This window comes from Lipotes vexillifer, unplaced genomic scaffold (assembly GCF_000442215.2).
Source record: "Lipotes vexillifer unplaced genomic scaffold, Lipotes_vexillifer_v1.1 scaffold77, whole genome shotgun sequence".
NCBI lineage: Eukaryota > Metazoa > Chordata > Mammalia > Artiodactyla > Lipotidae > Lipotes > Lipotes vexillifer.
In genome coordinates, this window is record NW_006792456.1 from 839804 (window position 1) to 852827 (window position 13024).

Consider the following 13024-nt stretch of genomic DNA (forward strand, 5'->3'; position numbering starts at 1 on the left):
AGGAATGCCCCATTTACACGTGTGGGTGGGTTGTTTTTTTCCAAGTACCCCATTGCTTAGCAATACAGAAACTACGCTGTAGAATTTCTAGATTAAACTCTAAAATAACCCTAAATCTACTAAGAATTATTTACCCAGCCAGTAAAGGCCCTGAAGTCGTAAAACAATTAAGGGGAAGCCTGTCATTTATTTCATATGCTCTCTTTCTTCATACCGCTGCTCTACCCATGCTTTAATTAGCTTCGTATGTCAACATGACACCAGTTTATACAGGCTCCGTGGCTCACAATCTAAAAGATAATGAAGAAAAGTTCCATGTGAACTGTAAAAGTGACACCGATAACTGTCTCGCAATGGACCTCCTACCATTTTTCTTTCATTTTCTACAACCACAGAATCTAAAGAAAGGCCCGGTCCACTTCTTGCTGGCTTTTATTTCAGGTGCTTTAGTCTACAGTCTACAGTTGTCTACAACAAATAAGTTTCCTTTGAAAGAACATTGTCTTCTTTCTGTGGATCCCAGTATAGCTGCCATTTGATTCATATGCAGGGCCTCTTGTGTTATTCTCCTCAGTCTAGTCACACTGCAAAAGACTACTATCTGATATCTCGTATCTTTGTCATCTCTTTTCACAGTAATCTATTTTGGCTTCTTTCATAATTGAATTCCTGAAAAGTATGTTACATTTTAAAATAAAGAATACATATTGTCTTGGTATTAATTAGAGGTAAATAAAAGTTGATTTTCTAACATTTCCTATATTGATGATCTCTTTCATCATAATTTTAAAAACTTTGTGAAATAACGTTCTCCATTTATTATATGAAATCCTTTGAAATCTTTTTTAAGACTTTATTTATTTATTTATGGCTGCGTCGGGCCTTTAGTTGCGGCACGCGGGATCTTCGTTGAGGCATGCGAGATCTTTCATTGCGGCGCACGGACTTCTCCCTAGTTGTGGCGTGTGGGTTTTCTCTTCTCTGGTTGTGGAGTGCAGGCTCCAGGGTGCATGGGCTCTGTAGTTGTGGCGCTCAGGTTCCAGAGCGCGTGGGCTCTGTAGTTTGTGGTATGTGGGCTCTCTCACTGAGGCGCGCGAGCTCAGTGGTTGTGACCTGCGGGCTTAGTTGCCCCGCAGCATGTGGGACCTTAGTTCCCTGACCAGGGATCGAACCCACGTCCCCTGCATTGTAAGGCGGACTCTTTACCACTGGACCATCAGGAAAGTCCCCCTTTGAAATATTTTTAACAGTGATTTGTAAAAAACGTTGGTTTACATGCTTAGAGAATATCTTAAGTTCTGGGGATCTTTATCATTGGTACTAACTTTGAAAAGGCATTTCTCTCTCAAATGATAATACCTAATAGGTAATACTAAATTTTTAGAAAGTAATAGGACCATTCACACTTTTGGGCTCCCTTTGAAATACTGTGTTCACAAACTGGGTGTAGAGTACAGCGCTCAACGATGCTTGTGGAGTACCACGGAGACCATGGCAGATCGAAGAGCCTGTGCTTGCCAGGTGATGAGTGACACCCATGCATACTTCCTGAGCGCTCCTCTTGATCACTGGAGAGAACCAACTCAATCTTCACTGCGTTTCTCTATCTGTTCTCGACTACAGACCCCCTCATTCTGGGACTTGGTAACTTTGCATGGGTATAAGATGGACACACACGCTTTTACTTATCCTTGGGCTCAGAATGTTCAGGGCTGAAAGAAACCACACTTCCCAATGAAGAAACAGAGGCCTTTGTATCTGACCAGAGAGAAATCCATAAGGATTCATTACAGTCATCTTGGTTATTTTAAAATGTGTATATTGTTAGGGAAGACTAGTGCCTTTATGTTCATTACATATAATTTTATATAAATAAGGGGACTGCACATTATCTCTCAAAATATACATAAGCTAACACTGCCCAGACTAGTATGTGAGCCCCATTACATGCATACTTGATATGATATGAGCCTCAAAGATTTACACATAAGACTGTACGTTACTTAAATTTAATAGCTGTCTGATGAAATTTTATTAACTTTAGAACACAGTGAGGAAGAATAACCCACAATGACATAAATACACACCTGTAAATAAAAGATCCAATATGGTGCCAACCTGTAGTTTTAGGGAACTTTATATCAAAATTTAAAGGGGCACACCTCTTTTGTGTATACATTACACATATACACAAACTTTCTCTGGATAAAGAATCATGGATTCGCAGAGCTGAGCAGAACCTTCCACCTCACCTTTGACAATCCTCTTTTCTAGTCAAGACATTTACGGTTCACAGAGGTTAGGGTACCATCCTGGTCCAGCAGCTCTTTAGACCAAGTCCTAGTTCTTGTAATTCCCATTCAGTGCTTGTTCTAGCATATTCACAGTGACTCCTTTAATTACTTGACTATTAAGAGAGTCCAAAGTCACGGCTGACGATGCCTCAGCTTTCTAAAAACGGCTTAGTTATGTTTTGCTTATTTTGCACACAATGATAGCTTTTTAAGTATAATTTAGGAAAGTCTCAAATCACTTAGAAATTTGTTTACTTAAACTGTCTTACTTTGTCAAACAATATAATTATTTGCCTATACTACATTTATTATCTATATTGTATTTACACTTAGGCAATATATAGGCATTGCCTATATTACATTTATATTTGCCTATTTTACATTTTGATATAGGTAACTATCAGTTATTAAGAGGCACCAATTTTAATTTTTATTGTGTTCTAAATGTGATCCTTTTCCTCAGGCTACAGCGAGGAAAGAAACTAGACGTTTAGACCCTTACATGAAAAATGCCTGAACTCCACTGTAGGAAAGATTTGAACCAGAAAGAAGAGGAGGACAGCACAGTTCAGATGCCTCTTTTCCATCAGTCAGAGAGGTAGTGACCTCCAGCGGGAAATGGAGACCAAAGTGAGACTGTGCTCCAACAGGAGTCTCCGCACCTTTACGAATGTCAACTAAGCCAGGTTTTCATCATTTACATTTTTGGATATCCATATTTCAATAGTATTTACATTTAGTTTGCTTAATTTAATCCCCAAGTCAAACATTACACAGTACTTTCCACCACTTCCTCTGAGACTATTTTCTTACCCTTAGAAAAAGCAAGAAAAGGGAAGACTGTTTCATCTTTACCTCATAAAACATTTTTGACTCCACTCTGGATTAAAACAAAAATAATAGTAAGAGTAGAGAGCCATTTCTACAGGACAAGGCAACATTAATTTCTCTTGTAGTTCCATCCCAAATTTTCCCCAAATATTCCTCCATATTGCTTCCCATTCAAATACCTATGATTCTAGTTGATATTACTACACAGCAAAACTTTGTGCTGAGAGAGTCCCATTGTTTTTGGTGACAAATTCTGCCAAGGACAGGTAACAAAAATGCTACTATTTTTTATGGCTACTACAAATCAAAACAACATTTTTAAAAATATGCCCTAGTGATAGAATTACTAACATACCAGTATAGCTATAAAAAGGCAACACTGTTAATTATGAATTATCGATACCACAGTCCCTAACAGTGGAGTACCTTTTAAATTCAATAATTCTATTAATAAGTTTAATAAGTAGTATAGCTATGTTGCTTGCTGCATTTCTATTTCACCTATTTTCCCTCATGAGAAATAAGATTTCTCATCATGTAGCAGATTCTCAAACAAGAATCCTTAAGCATGAGGGGGTGACAGAAGAATGTTGCAAATCCCTTCACTCGGAGAGACTCCATGTTGCTTTAGACATTTTTGCTGTGAGCTTTACTCTCTTTGATATTTTCTCTGATAGATTTTTGTTTTTCCCTTAATCCAGTCTCCATGTATTTAGGTTCTCCAGCATGACTTTCCCCCATCAATTTACTTCCCTTATCTGTCTCTTTTATTCCAATACACCCACACCACTTGTGTAGTAGCCATCTCCTTTGAAAACTCTATTCAGAAAAAGCTTTTTTCCTTTTCTTTAATTATATAAATCATGGTGATTTAGAGAAAATTGTAATCCACAAGCACTATTTCTCTGGTGGAGTCCATTTTTTCCCCAAATATGGCTCTAGCAGCAACGAACCCTTAATGGATTTAACTAATTTCTTCTATCAGTAGCATCCAGATTCTACTCAGGTTGTGTAACATAATTAGAGTTGCTATCCATGAAAAACTTTTTTGCGCAAGTTGCCCCTCATGAATGCCACAAAGGTAATTTCCATGCAAATGACAACTGAAGGATACCACCATTCGCTCTTAGCATCCTCGAAAGCACTGCTCTGTGTCTGCTTTTGTGCTATAGTTACTGAATTTTTCTTCCAGAGCAATTCCAACCCTAGAAGAGCCATATGTTTATGACCCGATAAGGCAAAAATGACTTGCAAAACATAAAGTCAGAAAATGTGGAAAGGAGAAAGAGTGACACAATAAATAAATACTTCCATAGCAGAACAGGAAAAGCACAGGAGGGAAATCTACATATCAGAGAGAAACAACGCTCCCCGCCCCCCCCACCCCCACCCCGCAATCTCTGCCCAGCACGCCGGCAATCTGCATAAGCACACAGGTGAGGGAGCTTTTCCGAGATGAGATGCTGGACCTGGGGTGTGTTGCCATGGAAGTGAGGGGCTGGATTTCTTCAGCTCCTGGGTACCCTCGCTCAGCACTTCTGGCAATGGTGACAGCTTCTTTCCTTTGTTCAGGAACTGCTCTGAAAACGGCTCTGCCTCTTTCCCAGTGCACTGAAAGACTGCATTGTTGAGGCCACCTTGCAACCGAATTACACGAGAGGGAGATTTTTCATTTCCACTCCTAAAATTAGACTCTTGTGTGTGTGCTAGCACAACAGACAGAGAAACACTTGCTGAAAAGGGCCCACTCAGTGGTGCTCCAAGTTGCCAGTGCCTTTCTAACACATTTGCTGAACCCACAGCACAGGGCAGGCATAGGACACCAGGCACCTACGCTGATGCTGGAAAACTTGCTCTAAAACCCTGGTCTCAAGAGGTGGGTGGTTTGTTCTGGAGAGGGTCTCTGAGGCATAAAGGACACACAGTGCTTTCCAAGCAGATGTTGGTGCCAGAGTATTAGAGGAAAAGACAGATTTCCCAGTAAGACTTGTAGCAAGTGTACTTAATTGACTGGATTTACAGCAAACTGCTTGCTTCTTGTCTTTAGCCCTCTCCATAATGCAAACTCCAAACTCAAAACAAGATAGGTGAAAATAGCTTTAAAAATATTCGTTTTTACCTTATGGTTGTATCTGAAAAGTAACTGATGTCTTCAAAGGATAGTATTATTTATAATAAAATCATCAGATAGGTATTCTTCACTATCCACTTTAAGATATTTTCTCCTTGAACAGACTGCATTGCAGACATAGCACATAAACATACTGGCTAGGTCTGGATTAAAAAAAAACTTCGTGACCATCAAGAAAAGGACAATGGAATGGGCAGAGAGATCCAAGCTAGGGTTTTGAATTTAGCCTAAAATATCAAATGTCACTGGGAAACGCCTTGAAAACCACTACCGTATCTATGTTTCCCTACCCACCTACCTCCAAATCATCTGAACGGAAAGACCTTCTCTGACCACATTCTGTTAAGTATGAATTTTTCATGCAGATATGGGTCTGTGGGTTCGTACAATAAAACTTTATGATTCTGAAGTATCTGCGAAATATGTCAGGGAGAAGACTCTAAAATGCATTTTTCTTTCACTTACGATACTGCGGCTTGAAGAACAATACTTTCCTTAAAAGCAGGAATAGAATAAACGTCTAACAAATCTTAGACGGCTAAGCACATCCAGTGTTAATTTTTAAGATAAGCGTTAAAAAACAATTTGACAATGAGATAAAAATAGATTTAGCAGCTTAATTCCAGTGAAGTAAGTTAATGGTATGAAATGATTGATGGAGGCACTGTGTGTACACTAGAAAGAACACTGAATAGGCCTGTGTCTTAGCCTGTGTCTGTCTGTAATCAGCTGTCTGCCCAGGACTATATTCCCAGACTCTGTGAACCTTATATGCTTTTTCTAAAGGAGGGGATTGTCCAATCTCATATGTCAGGTTCTAGTCAGATTTGAAAATTAATGCCTTTTTATCCAGAGCAAGCTTGTGTTTATGTGTAAATATACCTGAGATAGAAATGTTGCTTTTAAATTTGATAAGAAATTCCTTTACAACTACAACTTTACACCATCTCAGGTCCGTAATTTATAAATGCTTACTTATGACATTGTGGGTGACTTTACCTCATTGGATTTGAAAGTTAACAAAATTTCATAGCTAGCAGCTACATTTATTTAAGTAACACACAGTCTTCATTTAGGGTGCATATTGTATTAAATATGCACACAGTGGAGCTGACAGACCAGTCTGAGCAGTTTTAGCATTACAGGTATATATTATGAGAGGGTAGATGCAATTGTGTGAAATATTTTTAAACGTAATCTGTAAAAAATGTTCATGTTAGTTTATGTGTTCAAGGAAGATAATATCCCAGGTCCAGGTTATCTTTAGTGATCACTTATACCAACTTTCAAAAAAGCATCTTCAAGGTTAATCCTTGTTGTCTCATATGGCAGGATTTCCTTCTTTTTCAAAAGGCTGAATAATGATCCATTATATGTTTATGCCACATTTTCATTATCTATATATCTGTTGATGTACCTTTAAAGTTGCTTCCACATCTTGGCTATGGTTAATAGTGCTGCAATAGACAGAGGAGTTTCAATGTCTCTTTGAGATCCTGATTGCAGTTCTTCTGGGTGACTATCTCGAAGTGGGATTGCTGGATCAAACGGCAATATTATGGCAAGAGAAATAAGCCAGTCACAGAAGGACAAATACCCCATGATTCCACTTATATATGAGGTGTCTGACACAGTCAAACTCACAGAAGCCAAGAGCAGAGTGGTGGTCGCCAGGGGCTAGGAGAGGGGCAGGGAGAGATGGGGAGTCACTAATCAGCACGTATAAACTTTCCGTTACGCGAGATGAGTAAGTTCTGGAGATCGCAAGTACAACATCATGCCTATAGATAACAATACTGTATTAAACGCTTAAAAATCTGTTAAGAGGGTAGACCTCATGTTGTCTTCCTCGCAAAATAAAAACAAAAGTAAAAAGGCATTTTCTTTTCAAATAATACCTAGCAAATAATACTGCATTTTCTGAAATTAATGAGACTGTTCTGACTTTAAGACACCTTTGAAATATTGCGTTTCCTAACTGGAGGTACAGCATAGCTCAGTGATCCTTGGAGGACGTTGCAAAGGCTGCTGCAGAGCCGAGAGCTCTGTGCTTACTAGGTGCTGATCGGCCATGGCATCCATACTGACATTTCATCCATGCCTTCTGTGAGCTCCTCTTCCCCACCAGATAGAACCAAACTCAATCTTCACTGCACTTTTCTATCTATTTTCTAAAAAAAAACCCTTCTTTCTGGGACCTGGTAACTTTGCATGGGTATAAGACTGGACCCAAGCTTTAATTACACTTAGGCCTATGAAATACAAGAGCTGGGAGGAACCTTGTCATTTACACATCAAGATATGGAAGCCTTTGCACCTAACCAGAAGGATATCCACAAGCATTTATGACACTCATCGTGTTTATTTTTAAATATGTATTTCTAGAGCAAAGTTGTGACTTTCTGTTCATTATACACAGTTTTATATAAGGAATGAAAGTAAGCATTAAGGAAATTTCTTCGTCCAGGAAAAGGTTTTATGTAATTAGTCTAAATACTAAACTAACAGCAAAGGACCTTGCTACATATATCACAAAAGATATCTGATATACTTGGAATTCCAGTTGCCAACTATATTCTTATTACTGTTTATCCAAAGACAAGTGGACATATTTTTATAAACTTGGCAGTAAAAAATGATACCTTCTAATCAAGGCAAAGTGAACAAGCTCTTATAATTGGAAATCAAGTGTTCAGATACTGATACTAATTTATGCAAGGATGTCAACTTGTCACATTGAACTGACCTTGCAAATCAGCTCACATCATGCAGTCATAAATCCTTTCTGCAGGGAAATCTCACAATTATTTGTTTTAGTACCAATAAACATCTAAGAATAAATTACATAAGTCTTTGTGCTAGTCGGTCCAAGTCTCAGAGTTCCACGAGGATTCACCTGACATGATTCCCACTGCTCTAAGGTCCATTTACTGTTTTCCATCCTCAGATCTCACCTACTGTCCCTGTTCATTTCAGTTGTGTTTATACAAGTAGTTGCAAATTGTGGTTCTATCCTATCTATCTTAGCTATCAACGAAGGCAATGCTCTCAAATACAGATATTTAACAGAAATAATGTTTATGAACTGAGATAGATATTCGTTGCATAAGTCCAATAGCATATTTGAAACAACAGATTTTCTTTGCATTATTGGACACGTAAAGAGCTGTTTAATTCTAAAACATTGTTTTTCCATTTTATCATCACTGAAATCAGCAAGAATTGGACATGGTATAATTGACAACATTTTTTTCTTTCTGAATAGTACACATGATAATGGTGCTTCTCACATCAATAACATCTTAGGTTCAATAAAACATGGTCTTTCTTAGCCACTTCTTGCGGGGAAAAACAAAAACAACAACAACAATCTTCTTAGATAAAAAATAGCAATGCATTTAAAGTTATATGAATTTGGAGAAAACAGTTTAATTTGGAAAGCGGTTTAATCTCTTCTACTCTTAACTACGCAAGCATTTAAATATGCACACACGTATCAAGTATAGTTGAGGACTCTTCTGATTTCCCTTCAAGGCCTCTAACACTCACTTTCACAGATTTTTAAAAATCCATCTTATAATTATTTTTGTGCCTCTTTTTCAGTAAGACAGCACCCATGCATTCATTCAATACTTGGTATGAGTTTCAATCCTCACTCAGAGAAAAACCAAGAAACATATCTCTTTTTTCCCTCTTTCTTGTCACTTAACATTCCCAGTTGCCCGAGAGATGGTATAACCGTATATAAAATAATTACATCTTTTAGGTTTCTTGGAACAGAGACATTAGATGTTGTCAGTTAAGGGTATTAGCACAGTCATACTCTGAATCCAATATAAAAGGGAAAATGGCAAAGAAATTTAAAAAATGAAAAGTGTAGGAGAGCACAGGAAAAAACTCTACCAGTAGTATTTTATTTCATAATGCAAATAATCCTTTCTGTCATCATGAGCACTGACATATGTACAGCTTGAGAAGGGTGAGAAATAGACTAATTTCATTTAATCTCGTGATTTCTACCTGGATGGCTGGCCAGTGGAAGAAAGAGAGAGGCATTTCCACATGCAGTTACCTGACAGCTCAAATCATCATCAGTGGGCAAAACTAGTTTAAAAGCGAAACAAGATGAAAAAGACCTAAAATATCTTTCCAAAGCCTTTGCATTAATTAAATCTTTGTATTAATGTTTATATGTCTTCTCCTGAATTATAAACAGTCTTTGTCTCGACACTTAAACTGTTTACTAGCTGTTTGAGGTTTAATTTTCTCTTAATCACTTATGAAATAGAAATAGTCACCAGAATGCAGAAAGAACACTAGTGACTAAATGCTGAGAAGACTCCTTTTTGTGACATATTAAAATACATTACTGTTTACCTGGCTGTCAAGGAAACCAAGCTAGAATGAGTAGATTTGTTCAACTCTTCAACAAAACATTTCCCAAGAACCACGACCTCAACCAACATCATTCTCACCAAGGTATCAGCCCGTGGAAAAAGTTTTTACAGTAAAACATATGGCAAGGCGTTAAATCCCAGAAAAAGTGCCATTTTACATTCATCGGGGGAAAAAAAATTAAGCCCCAAAGTAAAAACTGTCAATTACTGTGATTGCTCTGTTGCACTAAAAGAGTTCAATTACATCACAAAGAATTTTAGAAAGTACTCATTTAATTAAAATATGAACTCTTCAAACTACCTGCAGCTTTCCCTAGCTCATAAATGAGCACATTTTCCATTTAAAGAAGAGTCCGTTCCCTATATTCACCAACAACATGCATTACGGATGTGAGCAGTACCATCAAAGCACTTTCGACTTCTCTTCATTTTCTCTTTCTTCTTCCTTTCAAAATGATTTTACATTCATGTTTTAGACATCTGTGCCCTTTAGTATCACACTTAAGAATCTGGACAATATGATGGGTAAGTGGTTGATTACGGAAGGTAATCACGCTCTACATTGATGAATGGCTGTTGACAAAATGATTTCTGTCATGTAACTGAGACTTTAAATTCCACATAAAATGCTACAGCTCAAATGACACTGACTAGCTATGAGCTTCTGGAAGTCACCCACCTGGGGCAGCATGCGATTTTCCTCCTCCAGCTGTCTTACTCTTGCCTCCAGCTGCCTAACATAGGACAAGGTTGATTCTAAAATTGAAAAGAAAGAACTCACATTATACACACAGGTCTTGTTTGGTACGCTGTCAGGATGTTTCTGGCTCCATTTATTCAAATCAGGTAGTGGCTACTTAATCTGATATTTAGAAAAAAAGATTTCTCCCCAGAAGAACAATAACAGAAGCCATCAAAACCATAAGCAGTCTGAACAACTGCACAGTGTTAAGGAGAATCAGAGAAATTTACAGGTGGTTAAGACTGTAGGCGTCTGCACACCATGCAGCCTTCAGAACATTAGACACGCTGAAGACAGTTATTCCCTCTTTTCTACTTATTTTGTGTATATATTTTAAGCTTTCCCACACATAAGACTTTTTGTAACATTCATTATAACAGAGAAATTACAAGGTCTTTAAAAAAAAAATAGAAAATAAGAAGATATTTAAAATATCCAGCTCCCTTCATTTTCTCAATAAACTTTTCAAGTCTTAAGAGCAACATTTTGTTCTTCTCACAAATCTATAGATAGTATGACTATACCTAGAGAACAGCTACAACAGGGCTAAGTAATGTTAGTCGGAATTTTGACTTTGGCTGAGCATGACAGAGACTCAAGCTTTTCCCTATTTAGGTAAACCAGGGCAGACTTGAAATTTGTTGTTTTCATTTCTTCAACAAGCTCAGGTGTGTGCTGACAGTTTAGAATCAGCATCATGCTTAGTATCTGTTCCACAGCAAAACTCTGGATTTTATAGCTTTACATTATGAAAAAGTTCACACGTGGAGGCAAGTGGAGTTTTCATTTTGAGGAACCATCTGACAGTGACTCTTCTTCATTAAATCCAAAATAATCAACTGCACAGCATCATATACTGCAACATAGTTGCAATTCATTCATTACCCAAGAGCAAACATATTTCAGGTATAGTGAAATGTACATGACCAAAGAATCCCTCCAGAGCATATTTCCACAGTTAATTTTAAAGCAGCAGATCATGTGCATGTTCCTCAGCCTCCAAAACACAAAACAGCAAGAGGCAAGGCCAAGAAGGTAGTGCATCTTAGAAGGAAACATTTGGAGCCCCTAATAATCTGCAGTTAGGATGCATATGTATGCAAATTAATACCTTGATCTGAAATTCATTATGGAAACTCTTAATTTTTATATGGAAATTGGTTATATGAACCCAATTCCATTTTGTGACCTCCAAAGCAACAAGGTAACATTTTATTTTCTTAAAATACATAAGAAACTTCAGTCCTTAATTCACAAATGTAAAAATTAAACTCATCCCTAACCGGTTTACAGCATGCCTGTTTTCACAAATGTCTGCAGAAAGTCCCCATCACTAACATTAATATAACCATCCACTAGATCTCACACCAATGGTGACGACTTGCCTTGAGCATTTCTCAACAAGACAGAAACACGAGGTAAAGGAAGCTGAAGACATTTGCTAGAAATATGCTCTCATTTTTTTAGCTCAGTGAGATGTTAAGTGTTTGCTTTATGGACTCTTCAAAAGGGAGAAAAAAAAAAGATCTGGCATAAATGAATAACCAGCTTATTGATTTCATGAATCCACTTTACTCTAGCAAATGAGTAAGTGATTTGCTGATCATCAAAATGTGAATGTAGATTGCCTAATTTACACGGTTTTGCAAGCTCCCCTCTCTACTCTAAAAAAACAACAACTTGATAAGGGTCATTCGAGTGAAAAGTTGCTCAGAAATAGTCTATTTAAACCATAAACAAATAAAATTCTTTTTTCCTTTGTTCACAATTTACACCGTATCTTTATTGTCCCTATACTGCATCATCCTTAAGGCTGTGATACTGAAAGCAGCCGAAATGACTCTATACAGAGTGATTCAGGTGACATTTGAAAAATGCCACTGAATGGATTTTAATTCAGTAACTATCTTCAGTCACTTTAATCTATTTCTCTTCTTTAAATCCTTGCAGTTTACATATTTGATGCTTTCATTAAGTTTCTACTTACATTAGGAAAGTCACATCATGTCAGTTCCCAAAAAGGGTAAATTCTTGAATTTGGAAAACATTCCTTAACTCCAATTTTTAATGTCAAGCTACAACACATGAAGTCCAAATCTCTGTTTCAAAGCATTCACTGCAAATATGGGCAGGGACAGGAAATGATAAGGAAGACTTTTAGACAGGTAACGTAAAAAAAACAAATTAGCTCCAAGGTAAAGGCAAAGCTTAGGAAAGTTTTGAGTTCATTTGCTCCACAAATATTGATTGCGTCACTGACGCGTGTTGGGCACTACCAGGGTTGGAATGAAGAAAAGGCCAGTTATTGCAAGTCTTAAGTTTCTCGGAATGCAAATTTCATTTTAGGATTACACACCCATGTGCTATGTTCCAGAAGTCCTGTTGTTCCAAGCTCACTCTCTTTTGCAATTATTATTTAACAATGAACAGATACGATGAATGAAAAAACTCGTGTGTGTATGTGTGGCGGTGGGGTTTGGGGGACAGGAAGTATAGTTAATCTGCATGAATAAAAGAGAATTCACGCTGTTAGTTGTTTAATTCATCAAGAAACTTTATATACTCCTTTTATATGGGAGTGGAGCAGGCAAACTTTTTTCTGTAATATACTGGAAGATCATCACTGGGT

General features: G+C 37.5%; 1 protein-coding gene across 1 annotated transcript in view; it reads right to left on the reverse strand.

Moving 5' to 3' along the window:
• Positions 1-13024, reverse strand: part of CCDC85A (coiled-coil domain containing 85A) — a 209977-nt gene that overhangs the window by 40558 nt on the left and 156395 nt on the right. The window contains exon 3 of the mRNA XM_007465656.1: positions 10333-10409. Coding sequence (XP_007465718.1) covers positions 10333-10409 — 77 coding nt within the window. The remainder of the gene's footprint in view (positions 1-10332; positions 10410-13024) is intronic.